Source organism: Telmatherina bonti, assembly GCF_933228915.1.
Source record: "Telmatherina bonti genome assembly, chromosome: 10".
NCBI lineage: Eukaryota > Metazoa > Chordata > Actinopteri > Atheriniformes > Telmatherinidae > Telmatherina > Telmatherina bonti.
Window position 1 is genome coordinate 26746975 of NC_136628.1, and position 19290 is coordinate 26766264.

General features: G+C 37.0%; 1 protein-coding gene across 1 annotated transcript in view; it reads left to right on the forward strand.

Annotated features, from left to right (window-relative positions):
• Positions 1-19290, forward strand: part of LOC306761312 (seizure protein 6-like) — a gene marked incomplete at both ends in the record, with an annotated part of 125527 nt that overhangs the window by 86571 nt on the left and 19666 nt on the right. Inside the window, 9 exons of the mRNA XM_079247437.1 lie at positions 9305-9501; positions 10248-10442; positions 13092-13283; positions 13502-13696; positions 13881-13919; positions 14023-14131; positions 14221-14317; positions 14429-14550; positions 14828-14899. Of these exons, the coding sequence (XP_079103563.1) occupies positions 9305-9501; positions 10248-10442; positions 13092-13283; positions 13502-13696; positions 13881-13919; positions 14023-14131; positions 14221-14317; positions 14429-14550; positions 14828-14899 (1218 nt within the window). The remainder of the gene's footprint in view (positions 1-9304; positions 9502-10247; positions 10443-13091; positions 13284-13501; positions 13697-13880; positions 13920-14022; positions 14132-14220; positions 14318-14428; positions 14551-14827; positions 14900-19290) is intronic.

Here is a 19290-nt window from a genome sequence, read left to right on the forward strand (position 1 = left end):
ATGTAAACACACGTACTCCCTGTTACTTTCTCATTTTTTTTCTCTTACCACCACAGACAGATATGCACATGGGAAAAGTGTTTCATTGGTGGCAGTCGTTAATTAGATTTTTTTTTTCTTTTTTACATCCGCCACATTAAGAATTCTGTGCTGCTTCCAGCTCGCTCTCTGACCAGATTAGCTAGTAAGCCTCCCTGCTCTCACTTCCCTGGTGTCTGCCTCAGAGTTGGCTTTGAAATGAATATGCTCTGGCAGTGCACTACTCTGAGCCACTTATCCAGTCTACCAAACTGTAATTCTGCACACGTGTACAGATGTCAAAACAGACACATGCACACTGTTTCACCTTCACTTATCACTCCTACACGAATGTCCCCTGTACTACACACACCCACACCCACCTGCTTCTTCATGTCCACACCAATTATTGCTCTCAAATGAGGTGAAAATGATCGCATTATCTTGATTTCTTATGGTGCACGGGACATTTTGCTCTACACAAAACGATTCAAGTGTGTGCATGCAAATCTATAACATTGCCTTGTTATCTTCTATGGATTTATCTGTTTCTCTTGCTTGAGTGATTCACACAATATTACCATGCACATCCATCTCATAGCGAGCAGAAAAACAATTCAGCGTAAGTGATTTGTGTCTTTGCCTGGGGCCCTCGCAGACAAGAGGGCACTGGGAGGTTAAAATTAAACCAGAAGGGAATACTGCCTGAGGTTACAACATACTGAAAAGTCTCAAACAGAGGCCATTGTAAGTTGTTGGTCACCTTGGTCATCATGCATGCAGGCATTTGCTCTGCTCAAGTTTGATATTTTCATTTCCATAATTCTCCCTGTATAGTCTGATTGAATTAAGTTTTAATTATGACATGACTTCTGGATGCAGTGCAGACAGATTACAATCCTCCATTGTTACAAAACAAATCAAATCATCATCATCATCATTACTACGCATCTCTTGCAGACCAGAGCATGTAGAGGTAGACACGATGAATCACAGCTGATTTGATTTACTTCATTAGTCCAAAGATTCATATGCCAAATACACTTCAGTACCGATGACATCAACGTTTACAAGGCCGAGCATTCAGTTTTGATTTATTGCCAGGACTGCATTCAGTACGTTACTAGTCCAACCTCTGCTAACTTCAGTACTGAATTATGGTTATGTAAACACCAAGGAACATAAATCAGCAGCTTGATATTCATGACTGAGATTGTTATTGCTTTTGTGTTTCTGTGACTTTAAAATAGATTTTAATTAGGAAGTAACAGTATGAATCATAGCTGAGCATAGACTGGCAATATCCAGCTCTTTAAAGAGGAGAGCCATGGATTCGAGTGCTGATGGCCATTCAAAGTAGCCTTTTCTGTGTGATAACTTGTAGGTATATTCTTAGAAGCACCTCACTGAATCAAAGAACACCCAAGCCTTTCAATCTGCTTAGTGTATAGCAATATATATAATCGTTATCAAATTAGTTTTATCAATATATTAAGGGTATTTTATTGAAAACAACTAAATAAAATGACACTCTATAACAGCACTATACTGATTACATATTGGTATATTGGTATTGGTGTATTGGTATATTGAGAGGAGTTTATTTCAGTCAAACTGCCCTTTATCTTTTACATGTTGCTGGATTATCCTAAAAAAATCTGTGTGCTATGGCTCGGTCTGCACAAGCTCTGTTTTTATACCATGCCATGGTTACAATGCAGATTATTTCCCAAACTTTATTTCTCAGCGTTTTGGACATTAGGATATAAGCCATCATTCTGCATGATTCACAAACCACCATCATCATCATCCTCTGCTTGTCCAGGGTTGGGTTACAGGGGCAGCTGCCTGAGCAGGGAAGCCTAGACATTCCTCTTCCCACACATGTTGTCCAGCTCACAGGGGGGATCTGGAGGCATTCCCAAGCCAGTATGCCCTGGGTCTTCCCTATGGGGTATTCTCCTGGTAGGATGTGCCCAGAACATCTCACGAGGAAGGCATCAAGGAAGCTTCCTAGCCAGATGCCTGAGCCACCTCATCTGGCTCCTCTCAATGCAGAGCATCGGCTCTACTCTGAGCCTCTCCAGGATGATTGCCTTTTCACCATGTCTTTAAGGGAGAGGCCAACAACCCAGGAAACTTTGTATTCACAATCTTGTATTTTTGGTCTCTACTCACAGCTTGTGACCACAGGTGAGGAATGTCTGCAGAATGAAATATGATTGATAAACTGCAATCTGATGCACATAAAATACACACATAGAGAGATTAAGGTTCACCTCTCAATCTATCTAGAAATCATGTATTTAAATGTATCTGTGATTGTATTCAGTTTGATAATCCATTATCAATATACATTTTGTATGTACACCTCTTACAAGAAGTTAGGGATATTTACCTTTTGAATTGAGATGTTATCAACTTCTTCCATGTAATGTATTTATACATACATATATATTTATTTATTATTTATATGAAAAAAGAATATATATATATATATATATATATATATATATATATATATATATATATGTGTGTGTGTGTGTGTGTGTATGTTTGTGTGTAAATGTTATGCATAAATGAGAAGTTGAGAGCATCTCAATTCGAATTCTTCATATTATAATTATTGTTGTATTTATACTGTAATAGTCCAAAATTATGTACATATACATGTTTTTTTGTGTAGAACATAAACATATGAAGAGTCCAGTGCTAAAAGTTCCTGTAAGTACATTGGTACTGATATATGCATCAAGGACAGACAACTTGAAACTTCTTTTTCTCTTTTTTAAGCTGACAAATGAGTGACTTAGACACATGCACTAACACTGGCTCAATGTGGGGTAAAGTAACAGGTGAGGTGTGTCCAGAGTCAGATGCGCACGCACACTGAATGCTCACTTCACTTTCTCAGTCAAGATGAACTGAGTAAGTTAACTCCAGAGTGAAGCGTCCAACCCTTCTCGAGGAAACTGGTTCTTGAGCCCAAGCCATGTGCCAAGAAGACTATATTTGACTGGAAACACTCAATCTCATGCACCAGCTCAAGCTCTTTCCCTAACAGAGCGGCGATGTTCCATTTCCGTAGAATTAATTTTTGGTGGCAAGTATTTGACCACCAGGGTCCCTGTATTTAGTCACTGCCCAAATCACATTTCACCCATTTCGCCCCTCCCATTGGTGTGGGCACATAGGACAGGGGTTCTTTGGGCTAAGCTCAACCAGAACCCAAGGGCATAGGCCCAACTACCAGGTTCTTGCATCCATGGCCCACCTCCAGGCCTAGTTCAATTGGTGGGTTCAGGAGACCCACTTCCAGGCAAAGGGAACTTGGTTCCAACATAGTTTTTCTTCATGGTGGTTTGCTGAGCTGCACTTTATTTGGTCCCTCACCAAGAGACCTGTTTGTCATGAGTGTAACCCCCAGAGGTACGAAGCCCCCAACAACATTGGTCTTACAATCATTGGGGCACACAAACCCCTCCACCTGCAATAAAGACATGCCATAAGTCAGAAGAAATAATACCATCAGAGGACACTAACAAAACACAATGTCTGAATATGACAAAGGGCTTTATGTGGCTCTGCAAGCCTCTCTGCTCTCTAAATGAAGATTAAGCCTCAGTGATTAATGTCTGATGCTGAAAGTCAAATAGTGTACCTAGAGTAAAAAGAAAAAGGCAAAAAAAAAAAGATCAAAGGGGATTTTTCCATGCAAAAGTAAACAAGTTTGATTTGAGGTAATCTGATTTTCACTCAGAGATCTCTTTTTAAATTGCACAAGCCTTTAGTTTGATTTAATCCTGGCCACATGAGACTGCTCACTGTAAATTAATGGTACTGCGGTCGGCTTTAGTTTATCTCAAAGCTGGTCAGGCGTAGCTGTCATGGCAGTCGAAACAACCTGCTGATCCCTGCAGACCCTACCATTACCTTTGTGTCTGGTCCGTTTAGCTGGAGAATAGCATTCCTGAAGGCTTGGTCAACATGTAATTTGTGTCAAAGTGTGTTTGTGTGCAAAAGACTCTTGTGGATAAGAGCTGTCTCATTATAAGGGTGGGAACACACTTTTCCACATTAATGAGAATGTTTTCTCTGTTATCATTCATCACTGTGCCTGTGCTGGCAATTACAGAGGAGCAGTGTGCATAATGAGGACTGATTAATTAATTTAGGCCAAACAGGAGGGCTGGTTCTTTGCTAATTAGCATGGAGCATGGCTCGAGCAAGAGCCAGAAACAAGAGGTTACAGCTGGTATCCCCACCTGTGGAACACACCCAGGTAAATGTTTCACATGTGGATTTGCATTAAGTTTACAGTTTTTGTTTCATCATATAACAAAACAATATGGATACCTTCTCAACAGTGCTTTTATTTATATTTTACGTTTACTGACCAGTATGGAAGTCCGTCCTGTTTAGGTTTATAGAGTCCTCTGGTGGACACAGAGAAGAACATACACTACGTAAGACAGCTTGTGCCAAGGTTATATAATTTACTTTAACTATAAGACCAAATCAAGCATTGCATATGCGTGTAAGAAGATTTACTAGGTTGTCTTTGAAAGCATGACACTGAAAGCTATTTCTATTCTGTCTGAGTTACTAGAGATTAGTTGTGACTTCTTTAAACTTGTCACATCAGTGAAGGAGACAAATGCCCAGAGGCTTAAAAAAAAAAAAAAGAGAAGAAGAAGAAAAGAAAAAGAGAAGGAAAAACAACTATCATCTCCTCATTTGCAGAACAGAGCCATTGAAATTGGTATGCAGAAGAACGTTTGGAAGTTCTCTTTGAATAGATGCTGGAACTTCATGAACATAAGCATGCTGATAAAAAAAAAAAAAAAAAAAAAACTTAATTAAGATATCAGTAAACTTTTGCATTTCCCAAAGGAAAAATTAATATATTAAAATATAAAAGACAACAAAAAATATTCTTTATGTTACCTATTGATTATGCAAAACAAGATCAGGCTTATAAGGCTCTTAGGAGCAACTATTATAAAAGGACCAGGTGGGGTAACATTTGGGGTGGCGTGATTGCCAGGTTTGGTGTTGTGACCCACCAGTTAAAGCTGTGTATGTTTGGCTCAAAGGCACTGTGCATTTGGCATTCTTGTTTTGTGGCACCAGGGTTTTGAATCCACTTCAGACAGACAGATTTATGAGCAGAGTAGGTTGAATAACGTAGGTTTGACTGCAGAATTCTTGACCATTTGCAGAACAGCAAGGAGGGGAAGCTGTATTTTTGGGTTGAGAATGATGAAATGCAGCAACTGCCGATAATCACACTGTATGACTGACAACTGACTGATAGACATCCTTCCTGCTACAGTTGGCTGAATGCAGACAACAGTTTAGGAGAGGAAATGGTGAAATACAGCTCAATAGAAAACCTTTATAACATAATCAGCATGTAGAGGAGAGCTGTGTTAAATAAAGAGTTAGAAAAATTAAAACTGGATATTGTTTATCTATAGAACTCTTAGATGGATGCCCAAGCTTTAATGCCACTTAAGAAGATTAAACTATGTAGTTTTGCATATGGTTTTGTAACTGTCCTGTCACTCTTTATACAACTACAACAAAAGAAGAAAGAAATCATTGTCATCTAAGAATTGCAAATCATTTACAGCTCAATATAACTTTTTTAATTCACAAAAAATAAGATGGTAGAGATCTATCGGGACAAGCTGTTAGGTTGAGGATTTATCCAGATTTGGTCATTCTTCTTGAAAGCACAAGGACAATCTGTGCATGCAGTTTTTAAAGACACACTACAGAAATTTAGCCATTTTCCCCAACATCCCCATATCGACTGCTGATTCGGCATCCATGTTGCATCCTACCTGAACTGTTAACTCTCTCAAGCTAGCAAAAGATGATCTCACAATGACTCCTGTTGTCCCTTGCTCTCTTAATCTTCTCTCGTTTCTTTGCTGAATCAGCACTTTTCTGTGCACAACTTGTTAAGAATGCAGCGTACTGGATGAAAAAGTTGTATAGTGTGGTTTCTCAGGCTCAGAACGTTGCTGGGCAGCAGCAGCTCTAGAAATACACATCATGGTGTCATTTAACAAGTTCAGAATGCAGAGTTTTAAAATCATAAAGTTACTTAATGCGTCTTTAAAGGGTTGTTTAGATGTGGCAACTGGAATTCTCATTACTGTGGCTCCTGTCCACAGCCACTGATATTCTTGTGGCCATGGGTATAAATCAATGCAGTACTTATTTATTTATTGTTTACAGCAGTAAAATCTTATCTAAAATTCTGCCAAAAATTACACAGGTATTTGTTAATGTTAATGTTAATTAAATAACAAGATATTATTTTTATATAACTACCTTTCCCACAACTTACTATCTGTACTTTTAAAATGCTGAGTTTTTGTATTTTTATCTCTCCTACTGCAAATGCAAATATGTGTTTTTTCACTATGTGAACCCTATGTGTGACTTTGATTATTTTTGGCAGGGCTGTACAGGAGTTGCATGCACAACCTTACAATATGTGTTTGTCACTGACTGACTGAAGAAATAACTTGAGTAGTCAGCCAGCTGAGTGGAGAATTTTTCTATTGGTTTTTATGTTCTCAAAATGTTTTGGCACTGCCTCTTTTTCGGAGTCTGCATTCTTAGCACATGCAGGCTCCACATTTGATCATGAAGAATAGAAATGAATGCTCAGAAGTGTAGGTCTGATTCACAGTAGTTGGTGCTAACAATGCTCAGTGTCCTCTCAGTGACATTTAAGCAGAGAAATGAATCCGGGGCTGCCAACTCTCATGTACTGAGTGTGAATCTCATGCAGCTGAGTCTCTCACTGCGAATAAAACCTCACAGAATATAAACTAACAGCCTGGCTGTCTACAGACCGACAGGACAACCGCAACTCTGTCTTGTTCAGACCACTCAGAAGGAAAGTTAGAAATATATTTAAATTTATTACATTTATTCCTGTGCATGCTGCTCAGTGGGATTTTGGTCAGACAGCTTTCTGGCAACAGCACAAACTCTTCTTCTCTTCTTGTGCTGTGTGCAGGCATAACTTTTGTGCCTACAAGTAGGCTCTGTGTTTTTAATAGTCTGAAATGTTCTCTGCTTATTTTATTTTATTTTTTAAATAAATTGTAGTTTTTGTTTACTAAATTAATTTAAAAATTTCATGGTCCATACTAAAAATAGCATTTGAAATTGTTGCTGTATGCATTTAATCTTTTTAAAAAATGTATAAACATTATTTTTCATATCTGTCTAATAGTTGAGGGGAACTTACACAATCAATTGCGCTTAATAATAATAATAATAATAATAATAATAATAATAATAATAATAATAATAATAATAATAATATGTTGAGTCCATTTTTATGTTTGCATTTACAATCAATCATACCCACAAAGTAGACATCAGTCTTGGGGAAGTGTCTTAAATACATTTGTTGCTCTACAGAAATGCATATTAATGTTATTTTATAATGTATTTGTATTCAGTTTGACTATCCACTGCTATAACATTACTATATAATATTATAGATAAAATATGAAAAGTAAAAACAAAATACTACATTTTCTTTCCCCAGTTCTGTACTGCCAAACATTTACAAGTCATACTACAGGTGAAATTTTTCTACTGTTGCAATGTGTCGCAAACAGCTTGCACATAAAGGCTTAATGGAAAACGTTTCATGAAAAAGAAACTCTGTCCTTTCACGTGATTACTTTCCTTTACTAGTGGTTATTGTAAGGAGTTTGGAGGGCATTAGAATAAATTTTCATATTCTAATTTAGTTCTTCAAAATTATATGCAAGGGCTTAAAAAAACTACACTTTGTCACACATAGGAAAATTTAGAAAAGAATGTCAATTTGCTGTTAATTCAGAAACTATTTTGTAGCTGAGTTTAAACTTCATGACAATGTTTTAACTCCGAAACTGCAGGATTTCCATAAATAAAATGCCTTCACATTAAAACACATATTCATCATCAAATACAACAAATCATAGAACTCACCACACAACTCTGTAAAATAAACATATTTTTAAATGTCTTGAAAGTATTTTTTTTTTTGTTAACTTTATTTAGTTAGCCAAAATCTGGTTATCATAATTTGCAGAGCATCAATACATCACTGGCTTATTAATTAGCAGACCAAGCATTCAGTGGTTCAGTTCAGTTGTAAGAGCCTTTTTCCTCTTTCTTTCTCCTCTTTCCTTCTCCACTAAATTTAATTTGATCATTTTCAACTGGGCAAAACAAAATCTAACAAGAAAACAATATTGGTAAATAAGGAAGCTTCTTAACACAGTGATTCCTCAGTTCCAGCACACACCACGGTGTGACATGTCTTACAATTCTCTATACACATTTGGCGCAGTTCCCATGACATGATGCAATGTCACAGAACACTAAACAGAGACTAAGTTCTTGCACTTGACCACTTATCATGCACAGCATTATGTGGAGCACAACTGTAACACATTTCTTTCAGGCTAAGTCTTGTGCTAAAATAATCCATAATGTTGTTATTATCAGTAGAGTTGTGGGAATGTTAGAACAAACCCAGTACAGTTGTAAAGCCAATCAACAGTGTTGTTTTGACACCTGTGTTAAGTCATGTTTACAACAGTTTCACTTTTTCATATCAACAAGGAACTACAACTCTCTCTTTTTTTTCCATTTTCTATTTTCCATCCCCTGTGTATGAGTAAATGTCAAGCTTTACTGTTGCTCTATAAAGAAAGCAAGGACACACGAGGAAAAGGTTAATGTATTCCCAAGTTAATCAGTGACAACAGAGATTCAATCAAGTCCTGGCTTTACACCTATATAGTTGTTTGTAAATATGAGTGCGCACTATGAATTGATTAGATCTTTAGTTATAAATAGATTAAGGTATTTTAGACCTATTACATAGATCTGATTTTAGCTCTCGTGTGTGCTATCTATTTGCAAAGTAGAGCATAATTAAAAATATTCATTTCCTTTCAATTCATCTCATATGATCAAATGCCCATACATACACATTAGCACATATTCATGAGGGCAATCGGGGCTGGGAGACATATGAATTATTTAGTGTTTACTTCACATCAGTTCCATCCAATATAAGCAGAATTAAATTTTTCAAAGTACTGCTGACATTGCCTTAAATCATCAGCTTTTGCTTTCATCAGCTAAGAGAGACACCACACACTATGAGGACAATAGTGAGTAAATGCACCAAAAAGCCAAGGCTTGGTTGATGTTTTTTTTTTTCTTTTCTTTTTTTTAATGTTGGTTTCAGCCTCAATTTAGGTAAGAATGACCAGCTGACCTTCTATGATGGTGATGACCTGACAGCCAGCATACTGGGTCAATACAGCGGAACACGGCCACACTTCAAGCTCTACACCTCCATGGCTGATGTCACAGTTCAGTTTCAGTCAGATCCTGCTACCAACATCTATGGCTACAACAACGGCTTTGTGGTTCACTTCTTTGGTAAGATTGCAGCTTTCTTCACATAGCTATGATTGATGATGAAAATAGTTTTCTAAGAATAGCCAACTATAGCTGTCTCTAGAATAAATATACAGGTAAAACTAATGTAAACATGAAAGGATGGTATCATGTTTGAAAAAGAAAATGTTCCTCATATCTATACAGAACCAAAAAAAAGTCTGTCTTCTGTCTCTATGCCTTTTTCTTTCCTTCTCCTACTGTGCCTCTGTAAAGCATGTGGCTTATCCCAGGTGCTCCGGATTAGGTTACAACAAACAAAGAAAACAAAATAATAGGGTACACATCAACATCAGCTGGTTTTGCCGGATGCCGGCCATGTATGCTGTCGTTAGGAAGGCCCAAGCCACATGCTGCGTTCCTCCCAGCGCACATCACAAGCCCCTATTTACATTTCCTCTCCAACCGTGGCTGTTTAGAGCACAAAAATACACAATTCTGCAGATGTATTCATTTCCCTACAGAGGGTGTTACATATTAATGCTTGGATTTTCTTGAGAATCCTCAACATAACATTTACAGTCCAGCTGCTATAAGAATGATGATTTTATTTCTGGATTTTACATAAAAAAAAAATATATATATATATATATATATAAAACGTGGAAATATATCTGTACTTCTTGCACCATTGTCTTGCCTGGTCAGGCTCATGTTTTTGTAATTCTTAATTTCCCATTTGCAATTTTTGCTTCTGCTAACACAATGCAACTGTTTTTTGCCAAAAGAGGTGCCAAGGAATGACACTTGCCCAGAACTGCCAGAAATTCCCAATGGTTGGAAGAGCACCTCACACCCTGACCTCATCCACGGCACAGTCGTCACCTACCAGTGCTACCCTGGATATACACTGGTGGGCTCAGAGATCCTCATGTGTCAGTGGGATCTCTCCTGGAGTGGTGATGTGCCAAAATGTGAAGAAGGTAAGAGGAAGTATTTTGTTCAGATTTTCGTTCATAGAGTGTGTGAGAGAGTGAGACCTCATTATGCCCTCAACATTGATGGGCAGTGAGGCGGTTAGATTAGGTGATGTAAACCTTCTTTCACACAAGTTATGCAAACTTTTCAGACTCGGAAAGTTTTGAAATGTCTCTTGTGCCAAATGATCATGATGTCAGAACTCAGCCAGTACACACAACAGCCTTTTTGTGGCTAATCAACAACAATAAATAGATAAACTTGCAATTTATTTCTTCTTGTATTCTAATCTGTGTCAGTGATGATGAAGTTCATTGCAATGATGAAGGGGAATGTGAACACCTAAACGCATTTTTATGCGGCATCTCCACTTCCTCATTAACATAACAGCAGGACATATGTCAGTTTTGCAGTTATGTATATTTGTGTTTAAAAATGACCTTATCTTTGTCCCTTATTCTGCCATTTACAATGTGAAACTGAAAATATATTTCATATTATGATTATAATTACTGGACAGCTTGTCTTGCTAGTTTCTCCATTTTTCTATTGAAACGACACAAAATCATGCAGACCAAGTTGATGCTGGAGCTCCCTCTGCTGGACAACTTTCCAAATTACTTCACCAATCAAATACAACAATTCATAATGCCAGTCTGAAATACTGACTTTCTTCTTTTTTTAATGGGTTTGTGATGTTTAAATGAACAGTCCTGGTGGTTGTAATAAGGTTAGCTGCAGTAAGTGTTATAATTCAAAGTTGCACATCTTAAAAGTTTTTATTGATTGACCTGCACTAATGTTAGTTTTCATCAAGAAGGAAAAATATGTAGCACAGTAAAACCTACCTGATCATAGAGACATAGATTTGTTATCACATATTCAAAGTTTCCTATTGACAGCATCACTACATTTCAACTTTTTCTGAAAAAAATAAAATGTAAAATCTGTTTTATTCATAACCAATCTGAAATCTCCACATACTTTTTTAGCAGTGGCTTTTTAAGTGTATTATCCTGAAGTAGATTTGCATAATATAATTATACACTAATGTACACAATTTTTTTAAATAATTTTATAATTTCTCATCAATTTGTTATTAGTCTTGCAAAATGTCTTATAAAAATAATAAAATAAAAATAATAATATTAGGGGAAAATCTACACAGTTAAACATGTTCAAAGCTTTTCTAAGGCTTTTATAAACAATTATCTATTTTCATTTTATGAAGTCTTAATGTAGTAAATAACAGTCTAAATTACTCAAAAAAATATGAATTTGCCTCTGATAAATGGGATAATGAGAAAGTCATGTTTCTAATTTCCATTGGCTCTATTATTTGTTTTTAGCTCTTTAAAGAATCACATTTACACTAATGCAACTTAATGCAAAATTTTCCTAGAAATGTTCAAATCAATAAACTTTTACATTTTTATTTGTATTACTAAATTGATGCCCATCCTTTAAACATATATATGTAGGACTAAAAATTTTTTATTTTAAATTGCGTAATGTTATACATACCAAAATCAATCAGAGTAAACTTATAAGAAAGAAGTCAGATAAATAGGCAGTCTAATAAAAGTAGCTCATAAGTAGTAATAATTACATTTTAAAAGTGCTTTATTATTCATTCATTAACCTAACAATCCTAACAGCTTAGTCTGATGAAGGATCGAGGGGAGGCTGGAGCCTATCCCAGCAGTCTTTGGGCGGGGTACACCCTGGACAGCTCGCCAAACCATTGCAGGGACACACAGAGACAAACAACGACTCACGCTCACTATGGTCAATTTTTACAGTAACCTATTTACCCTTACATGCATGACAGTGGGAGGAAGCTGGAGTTTCCAGAGAGAACGCATACAAACACATGCAAACTCCACACAGAAAGGATCGAAGCAGCAACCGTCTTGCTGTGAGGCCACAGTGCTAACCACTATGCCACTGTGTAGCCCAAAAGTACTTTATATTATCATATTTTTCTTTTGATTCTCAAAAACTATATTTACTTGATATATAGACTTTTTACATCCAAACAACATCTGAAAGAACTTTATTGTTTGTAAAGAGAGAAGATTACTCTTAAAATTTAAATATTTCCAATTCTGGTAATAAGAAAAAAATATATTTATCTAATAATTATTAAACATTTCGTGTTTTTAGTGAAACAATGATGTTTAGCAGAGATTTTAACTCATCTACTGAATAAAAAGAAGGTAAGTTGGGATTGCAAAGCTTAGCATGAATCGTGAAATTTAGCTTGAAATTTAGCTTAAAGGACCAGATTTATTTATTTATTTATTTATTTTAACAAAATTTTATTGAGAGCTTAACTTAAAGTTCTTCTATTTTTTTTTTTTTTAGTTTTTTTTTTTTTGTTTTTTTGGGCAAGGTCTATGACTTTTTGATAGTTAAAGTGGTTAAACGCTCCTTTAAACCTCCTTTTTGGCATTTTGAGTAGACTTTTGTGGCATTAAGCTGCATCCTTAAGACTTTGAGAATTTAGTAATTTACTGCTATTCAAGAGGAAACATGTATAAGATATACCATGGTAAGCGTTTGATACTTTCTCGTTGCTGTTTTTCTGTTATTCACCACTGGAGAATGTGAAGAAAATCTTTTTATTTTTTTATCTTCCGGTGCTTCACCAGTTATGACATGTCGAGATCCTGGAAATGTTGAGCACAGTCGCAAAGTGATCACAGGCAACCGCTTCGCTGTGGGATCAACTGTACAGTTTATCTGTAATAAAGGCTACATCCTGTCTGGCACTGGTCTCCTCACCTGCTACAACCGAGATTCAGCCATCCCCAAATGGAGCGACAGGCTCCCCAAGTGTGTCCGTAAGTTTGGCAAACCTAAACTACACATAGTATATGCGCCCACATGGTTTTTTTTCTTATACTCACACTCTTTATCAAATGTATGGTTGACTGTTGTTTTCTTTTAAACCACGTTGTTCCTACATGATGTTGAGTGAAAATACTAAATTGCACCATGTTGTCAGTGTGTCTAAATCTGAAAATGATGTGAGATTGTGTGAAAACTTCCTGTCCCTCAGCTGAGAAGTATGAGCCGTGCAGGAATCCTGGTGCTGCTTCCAGCAGTCTGCAGAGCTCTGAAAAGGCCTTTTATCAAGCAGGAGAGATTTTGACCTTCTCTTGCCGTACTGGCTATGAGCTCCAGGGTGGGGCCACCATCTACTGTGTCCCTGGACACCCGTCACAGTGGAATAGCACTCCTCCGGCTTGCAAAGGTAAAAAGAAAAGAGATTAAATTAAAACTTAGCTTTGTCTGAAAGTGCTTGGAAATACAATGCAACCTGAACAATACTATGCTAGTTGGATTTTGATGTTGTTTGCAACTGTGCAAGTGTGATGCATAGACTGGGTCTTTGTGTTATAAAACTCTTTGACTAAACTGCAATCATGTCTTTGTAGCATCTTCAACACAGTTTGTGAATGAACGCAGGCTTGATGGTAAGTCATTTGTCAAAACATGGCACAACAAATTATAGCAATCTTCCTTTCATTTTTACATTTCACCAAAATAATGCGACTGCTCATGTGTCCTCCCCGGCAGTTGTAAATATGGATAACGGCTTGGAGGGAACCAATATTACCCTTGCAGTTTTTATCCCAACTGCAGTCGTCTTGGTGGTTGTTTTGGGGATCTATGTCTACTTTACAAAGTAAGTAATACCTTTCAACTTTATATATCTTCGTTTGCAATCAAAAGAGGCTTTACGGGATGTTTCATGTTTCTGCACTCCTTGCTCAGACTTCAAGGAAAGTCTGTCAGAATGCCAGCATCCTCGCCGCCATATGACAACATGACAGAAGAGTCAGCTTTTGACAACCCTATATACGAGAGTGGAGTAAGTACAGATGTCATGAACATGCAAGACGTGGATTCACAGAACACCAGTGTGCTGTCCTGATCCTCTCCCATCTGGCTGCCATCCCATCGCCATCTCGCATTTCACCAGCAGAGGGCACATTCCACCTCATCTTCCCCCACCATCATCAGTCTCCTGCATGCAGGATTTTCATGCTTCACCCACTTGGAGGACAGAAACAGAAATCTTGGACTTGCATTGTTTCCACTGTGGTATCCCCTACCCCTGTTATATGCATTCTGTGTGCTATACTCTACTTGTTAGTTAATGTATATTTTAGTTAATATATATTTTGATAAATTTGAGATTAAATTGTATAGAGAATATTTACTTTTTTTTTGTACTACTTGTATATTATTTCCTCTGAGGTCACAGATCTAGACATTAAATGAACAGTAGCACAAACCACCATTTGCCAGATGTTCTTATAGTGACACGGTTTGTGTAAGTTTTCTCTGTCTATTATTCTCCTTTTCTCTGCTTCTTTAGCACTGGCAGGCTCGTTGTAGATACTAAACCCTGTCAGTATTCCCACTTTGGCTGTACTGCAGAAATACTGAGGTGAGATGTCACTGATCATTCAAACGGGTGCTTCAAACCTGCTTCAATTATGTAAAACGTGTGTTTTGTATATACAGACTGTTAGTAGGGCTACAGAGCCACTGTTTGAGAACAAATAAGTAATGTTGACAGAGCAATGCAGCATGTTATGAGAGGGAAAAGGAACGTGTTTGTTTTAACAAAGATAATTAAAAAGAAAAAAAGAACAAACTCCTACTTTGTAAACTTCTCTGTTGGCTTGTTCTCTGTAGCAATATATGTATGCTGTATATGTGAGTTTACTCTTGTAGTTGTCATGTGCAAACATTTTTTTTTTGCATGATCCCTGGTATGGGCACACATAACTCGACACAAACCTGTCGTCATAATTAATTCCTTTTTGTTACATGTATTTGTACTGCAACCTAGTTTCCATTGAAACACTTGGAAGAACATTTAAACTTATTCAAATGACTGAGAAAGTAAATTTGCACCTCTCAATCACCCTTGCTCGTTATTATGCTGTGTCTAATTGATTGTTTGTCTTTACAGGACATATGAAAAAGATTAAGAGGTGTCCATTTAAAGACCTTAAAGAAAGAACTGCTCGAGCTTTGCCTTTTGGGACCCTCACTGCACTGCTCATCTTTCCCTGCAACCTCTTTTTGTTCCCATTTTCTTTTACTTTCATTTCCCCCCCTCTGTTTGTATCAGTGTAAATACGCCTTTCTTTCCACGGTCAATCTGTGAATCTGTGTAACACCGTGGTGATATTTTTATAAAGTAAGACGTTGCTGACCATTGGTGATTGTATGTTTCCGAGTACTTCTTGATGGCCTAAGCAAGTGGTCTGTAGAGACTGAGAGAAATCGTGTTCTGATTATTATGACCAGTTGGAGAATTCCCTGATCATCCAGCATTCTTTAAAAGAAATATTCCATCTTTTCTTTCTTTTCTTTGTGTGTGTATGGAAATGCTATTTGTAAATAAACTGCCCGTCCAACATGAGTGCCTCACGACTGACTATAACCTGAAAGAATCACATGTGAAAATGTTTGTAAAAATGTCATCTTTGGTTCAACCCTCATCTTATATTTCCTGGCTTGAAGCAGCACTTCACCCCCTTGTTCGGATTTTTTGATCATGTAAAGTCATTGACATTTATCAAATAAGTTCCCACAAGCTGATGTGTGGTTCTAAATGCATAAAGCCTCATTGGACTCCTGAGATTTTATTTCCATTTCAGACAGTAGAACTTATTGTAAAAAGCCTCAAAGGACCAGTAGCAACATGTTTATCCGTTCCAGTTGCACCTTGTCATTAGCAGACAATGGAATAATACCTGAGAAATCTAGTGAAGATATGACACTATATCTCAACATGATGCTGTCAAACATCACACTGATTATGTTACAAAGTGATTTCGATCATGCAGTGTGTTAAGTATATATAACCATACAACAGATGATTGTTATAAAGTTGTGGTGTGCATTGAAATGGTAGATAAAATTCATCTCCTCTGTGCATTTCCTGTATACTTTAATTCCTTTCAGCATCACAGCTGCTGCAACCACCCAGGAAACAAATCACTTCAAGCATCTATAATTCCCTGAATGATAATAAAATGAACAGTTGTTTAAAGTATTGTCATGGACTCGTTGTTGAGTGAATTTCTTTTGTTTACAGAAACAAACACTTGAAAAACTGCTGCTTCAGACATTAATATATCATAGTGTTGCTGTTATTGAAAATAACAGTTCAGCTTATCGAGCCTTATTGACGTTTCATGTTTGTTGTAAAAAGACAAATATTCACAACCAGCGATGTATATATTTGTTTTTGTGGGTAAAGTGACCAAGGAGAAGAAGCAGCTGCAGATGCCCTCATATAACTGTAAGTGACTTAAACAATGAATATTCAGAATAATGTTCTGGCAAGTACACACCGTTTCTTACAACTAGATGGCAGCATAGTAACACAGGACTTTAATCATACCAGCCAGGTAAAGTTCATACTCTCAATCTTTTGTCTTGCTCAGACTACTCTAATGCAACTACTTTAAAAAACTTATATCATACATTAAAGCAGAATCATATAACCTCACAATAATCCTTCAACATCAAGGAGTGATAAAGATATAGTAAAAGTTGCAATGGTGGGGTGCATGAGATAGTTAATATCCAGTACAACATCAGTAGATTAATGAAATTCATTTAGAGATGGACTTAAAGCTGTTTTCATAGAACAAATAATAAATGAGGAAAACACCCCACATTTAAAAAAAACAAACAAAAAAATGTTACTCAAAGTCTAATTTATGTACAGTTCTACAAAAATCCTTTTTCGTTTAATGACAGAAACATCAAGCCTTCTCTAAGGACAGACCACAACACTTTATGTCATTAGATTACTCCAAAAGTTTGCTCCTCTGGTCTAATTTGCATTATAGTGATTTATAGCGAATAAATGTATTTGTCATAAATAAAGTGAATTCAACCTGTCCTTTTTTTTTTTTTTTGTTTGTTTGCTTGTGTCTGTGTTTATGTGGGAGCTGGGTTTGTCTCAGTGGATCATTTGGAGGCAGTCACCCATAATTTCAGCTGAGCTTTCACTCTGATGCAGGGGACACCGAGCAGCTCGAGCTATTAAAATGCAAATTTGCTTGTCCAGCCCAAGAAGGGGCCTGTAACTCAGGATCTACTCATGTATTAAGTTGTTCTCTGTAATTCGCATGCTTATCACTGACTGAGCAGTCCCATGTCCACTGTCACAGATCTGCAGAATGCCACTGAGGAGTAGGTAAGGTACATACTGAAGCGCGGAAAGAAAAAAATACAAGTTTCACAGCAATTGTTTTGTAATTGCTGCCGTTTATGCTACATGCATGTGCATGTGTATTTCAAGATCAAATCAAATAAGACTATACAGTAGTATGTCACACACCACAATGGTACGTTTAAAAAAAAAAAAAAAAAAGACTAAAAGGATTAAAAAAAAAATTGGCATCATTTACAATTCTTTCATTGTGGCTTATTGGTGAAGCTTTGCTAATTATTTTTTATTATTGATGCTACAATTATTTTACTTGGCCTGATTGGCGCTCTTTTGTGTTGTTTCTATTGTTTTCAAAGAAAAGTGTGTTTTATATGGGGCCAGTGGGTGGCAGCGTACTACCAAGTCAGCTGCTCAAGAAGAGTCAGTTGTGCATCCAGTCCATCATGAAGATCATCTTCAACATTTAATACTCCCACAGTGCAGTAGTGGCAGGCTGTGGCTGGTTCACACTATAACATGATGTGTTGAATAACTATTTCCCATAACCAGACTTGGCACATAGCAGATTAGTCAAGGTTCTTTCATCGCTTTTGATTTAGGAAAAAAAGTAGAATTTTCCTCTCTGTTGGTTGCTGTTTTATATTTGTAGCTTAATCAGATTTATCACGGCTTTGATGGTTCACCCTGAGGCTTCTTTCTTTCTCTTTTTTTTCTTTTTTTTTACCACTGTGTTTTTAGCTGAGATTGACAGACAGTTCTCCATCCCTGGGGCTTGATTTATTTATATTTTAATCTGATTAATAAGCCATTATGCCTGAGTAGAAGGAGAAACAGCAAGCCAATAATGGAACCAGGGCAAGTTTAAGCTGCTTCACCTTTAAGATTGAATCGAGTGCAGGAGAAATGAAGATTGGTGCCGGTGTTGGTTGATCCCCCAACAGTTCAGCCCTCACCTGTGACCTACGTTCCCTGTAGCGATCCAGTGTCTACAGTATATGGATAATATCTTTTCAGTATCTTTGCCTGTTAACACCAGAAATTACCGTTTCTTTCTTTTTTCTTTTTTTTTAAACTCATCCACTTGCTTTTAATTTTATGCAAAAATAACATAAGTGTTTCTCTCTCACTTCAATCATTTAGTGGTAGTTTTCATGTCAGAACATTTCCCAGTTTGTCGCCCAAACAGTTCTTTTAACTGTCCCATGAAAGGCAGGCAGGCAGCCATGTCATGTCACACAGACAGGGCTCACTGTCTTTGTTATTAACTGCAGCCTGAGGAAGCCATTTTGCACAAAACAAAGGGTAAACCCTTGGCACGCCTCTGGTAGTGCTTGATGTGGCAAGATGCCAAATCTCTCTCTCCAGGATATGCAGGGGGTCTGAGCTTCTGCAATGAACCACTAAGACTCATGTAAACATAAAAATGTTTGGATTGGATGACACGTCCAGTCTCTCACTTTATGAGAGTACTGGACACGTCCAGTACTCTTCATAATTTATGAAGAGTACTCCTTCATAAATTATTTTTTATGAAGGAGTACAACAACAAATTCCACAAGGAAATTTAAAATTGAAAAAAAAAAGATAATTGTAACTCTACTTGTCCTTCTGCTGAAAGTTGCTGCTGGATAATTGAC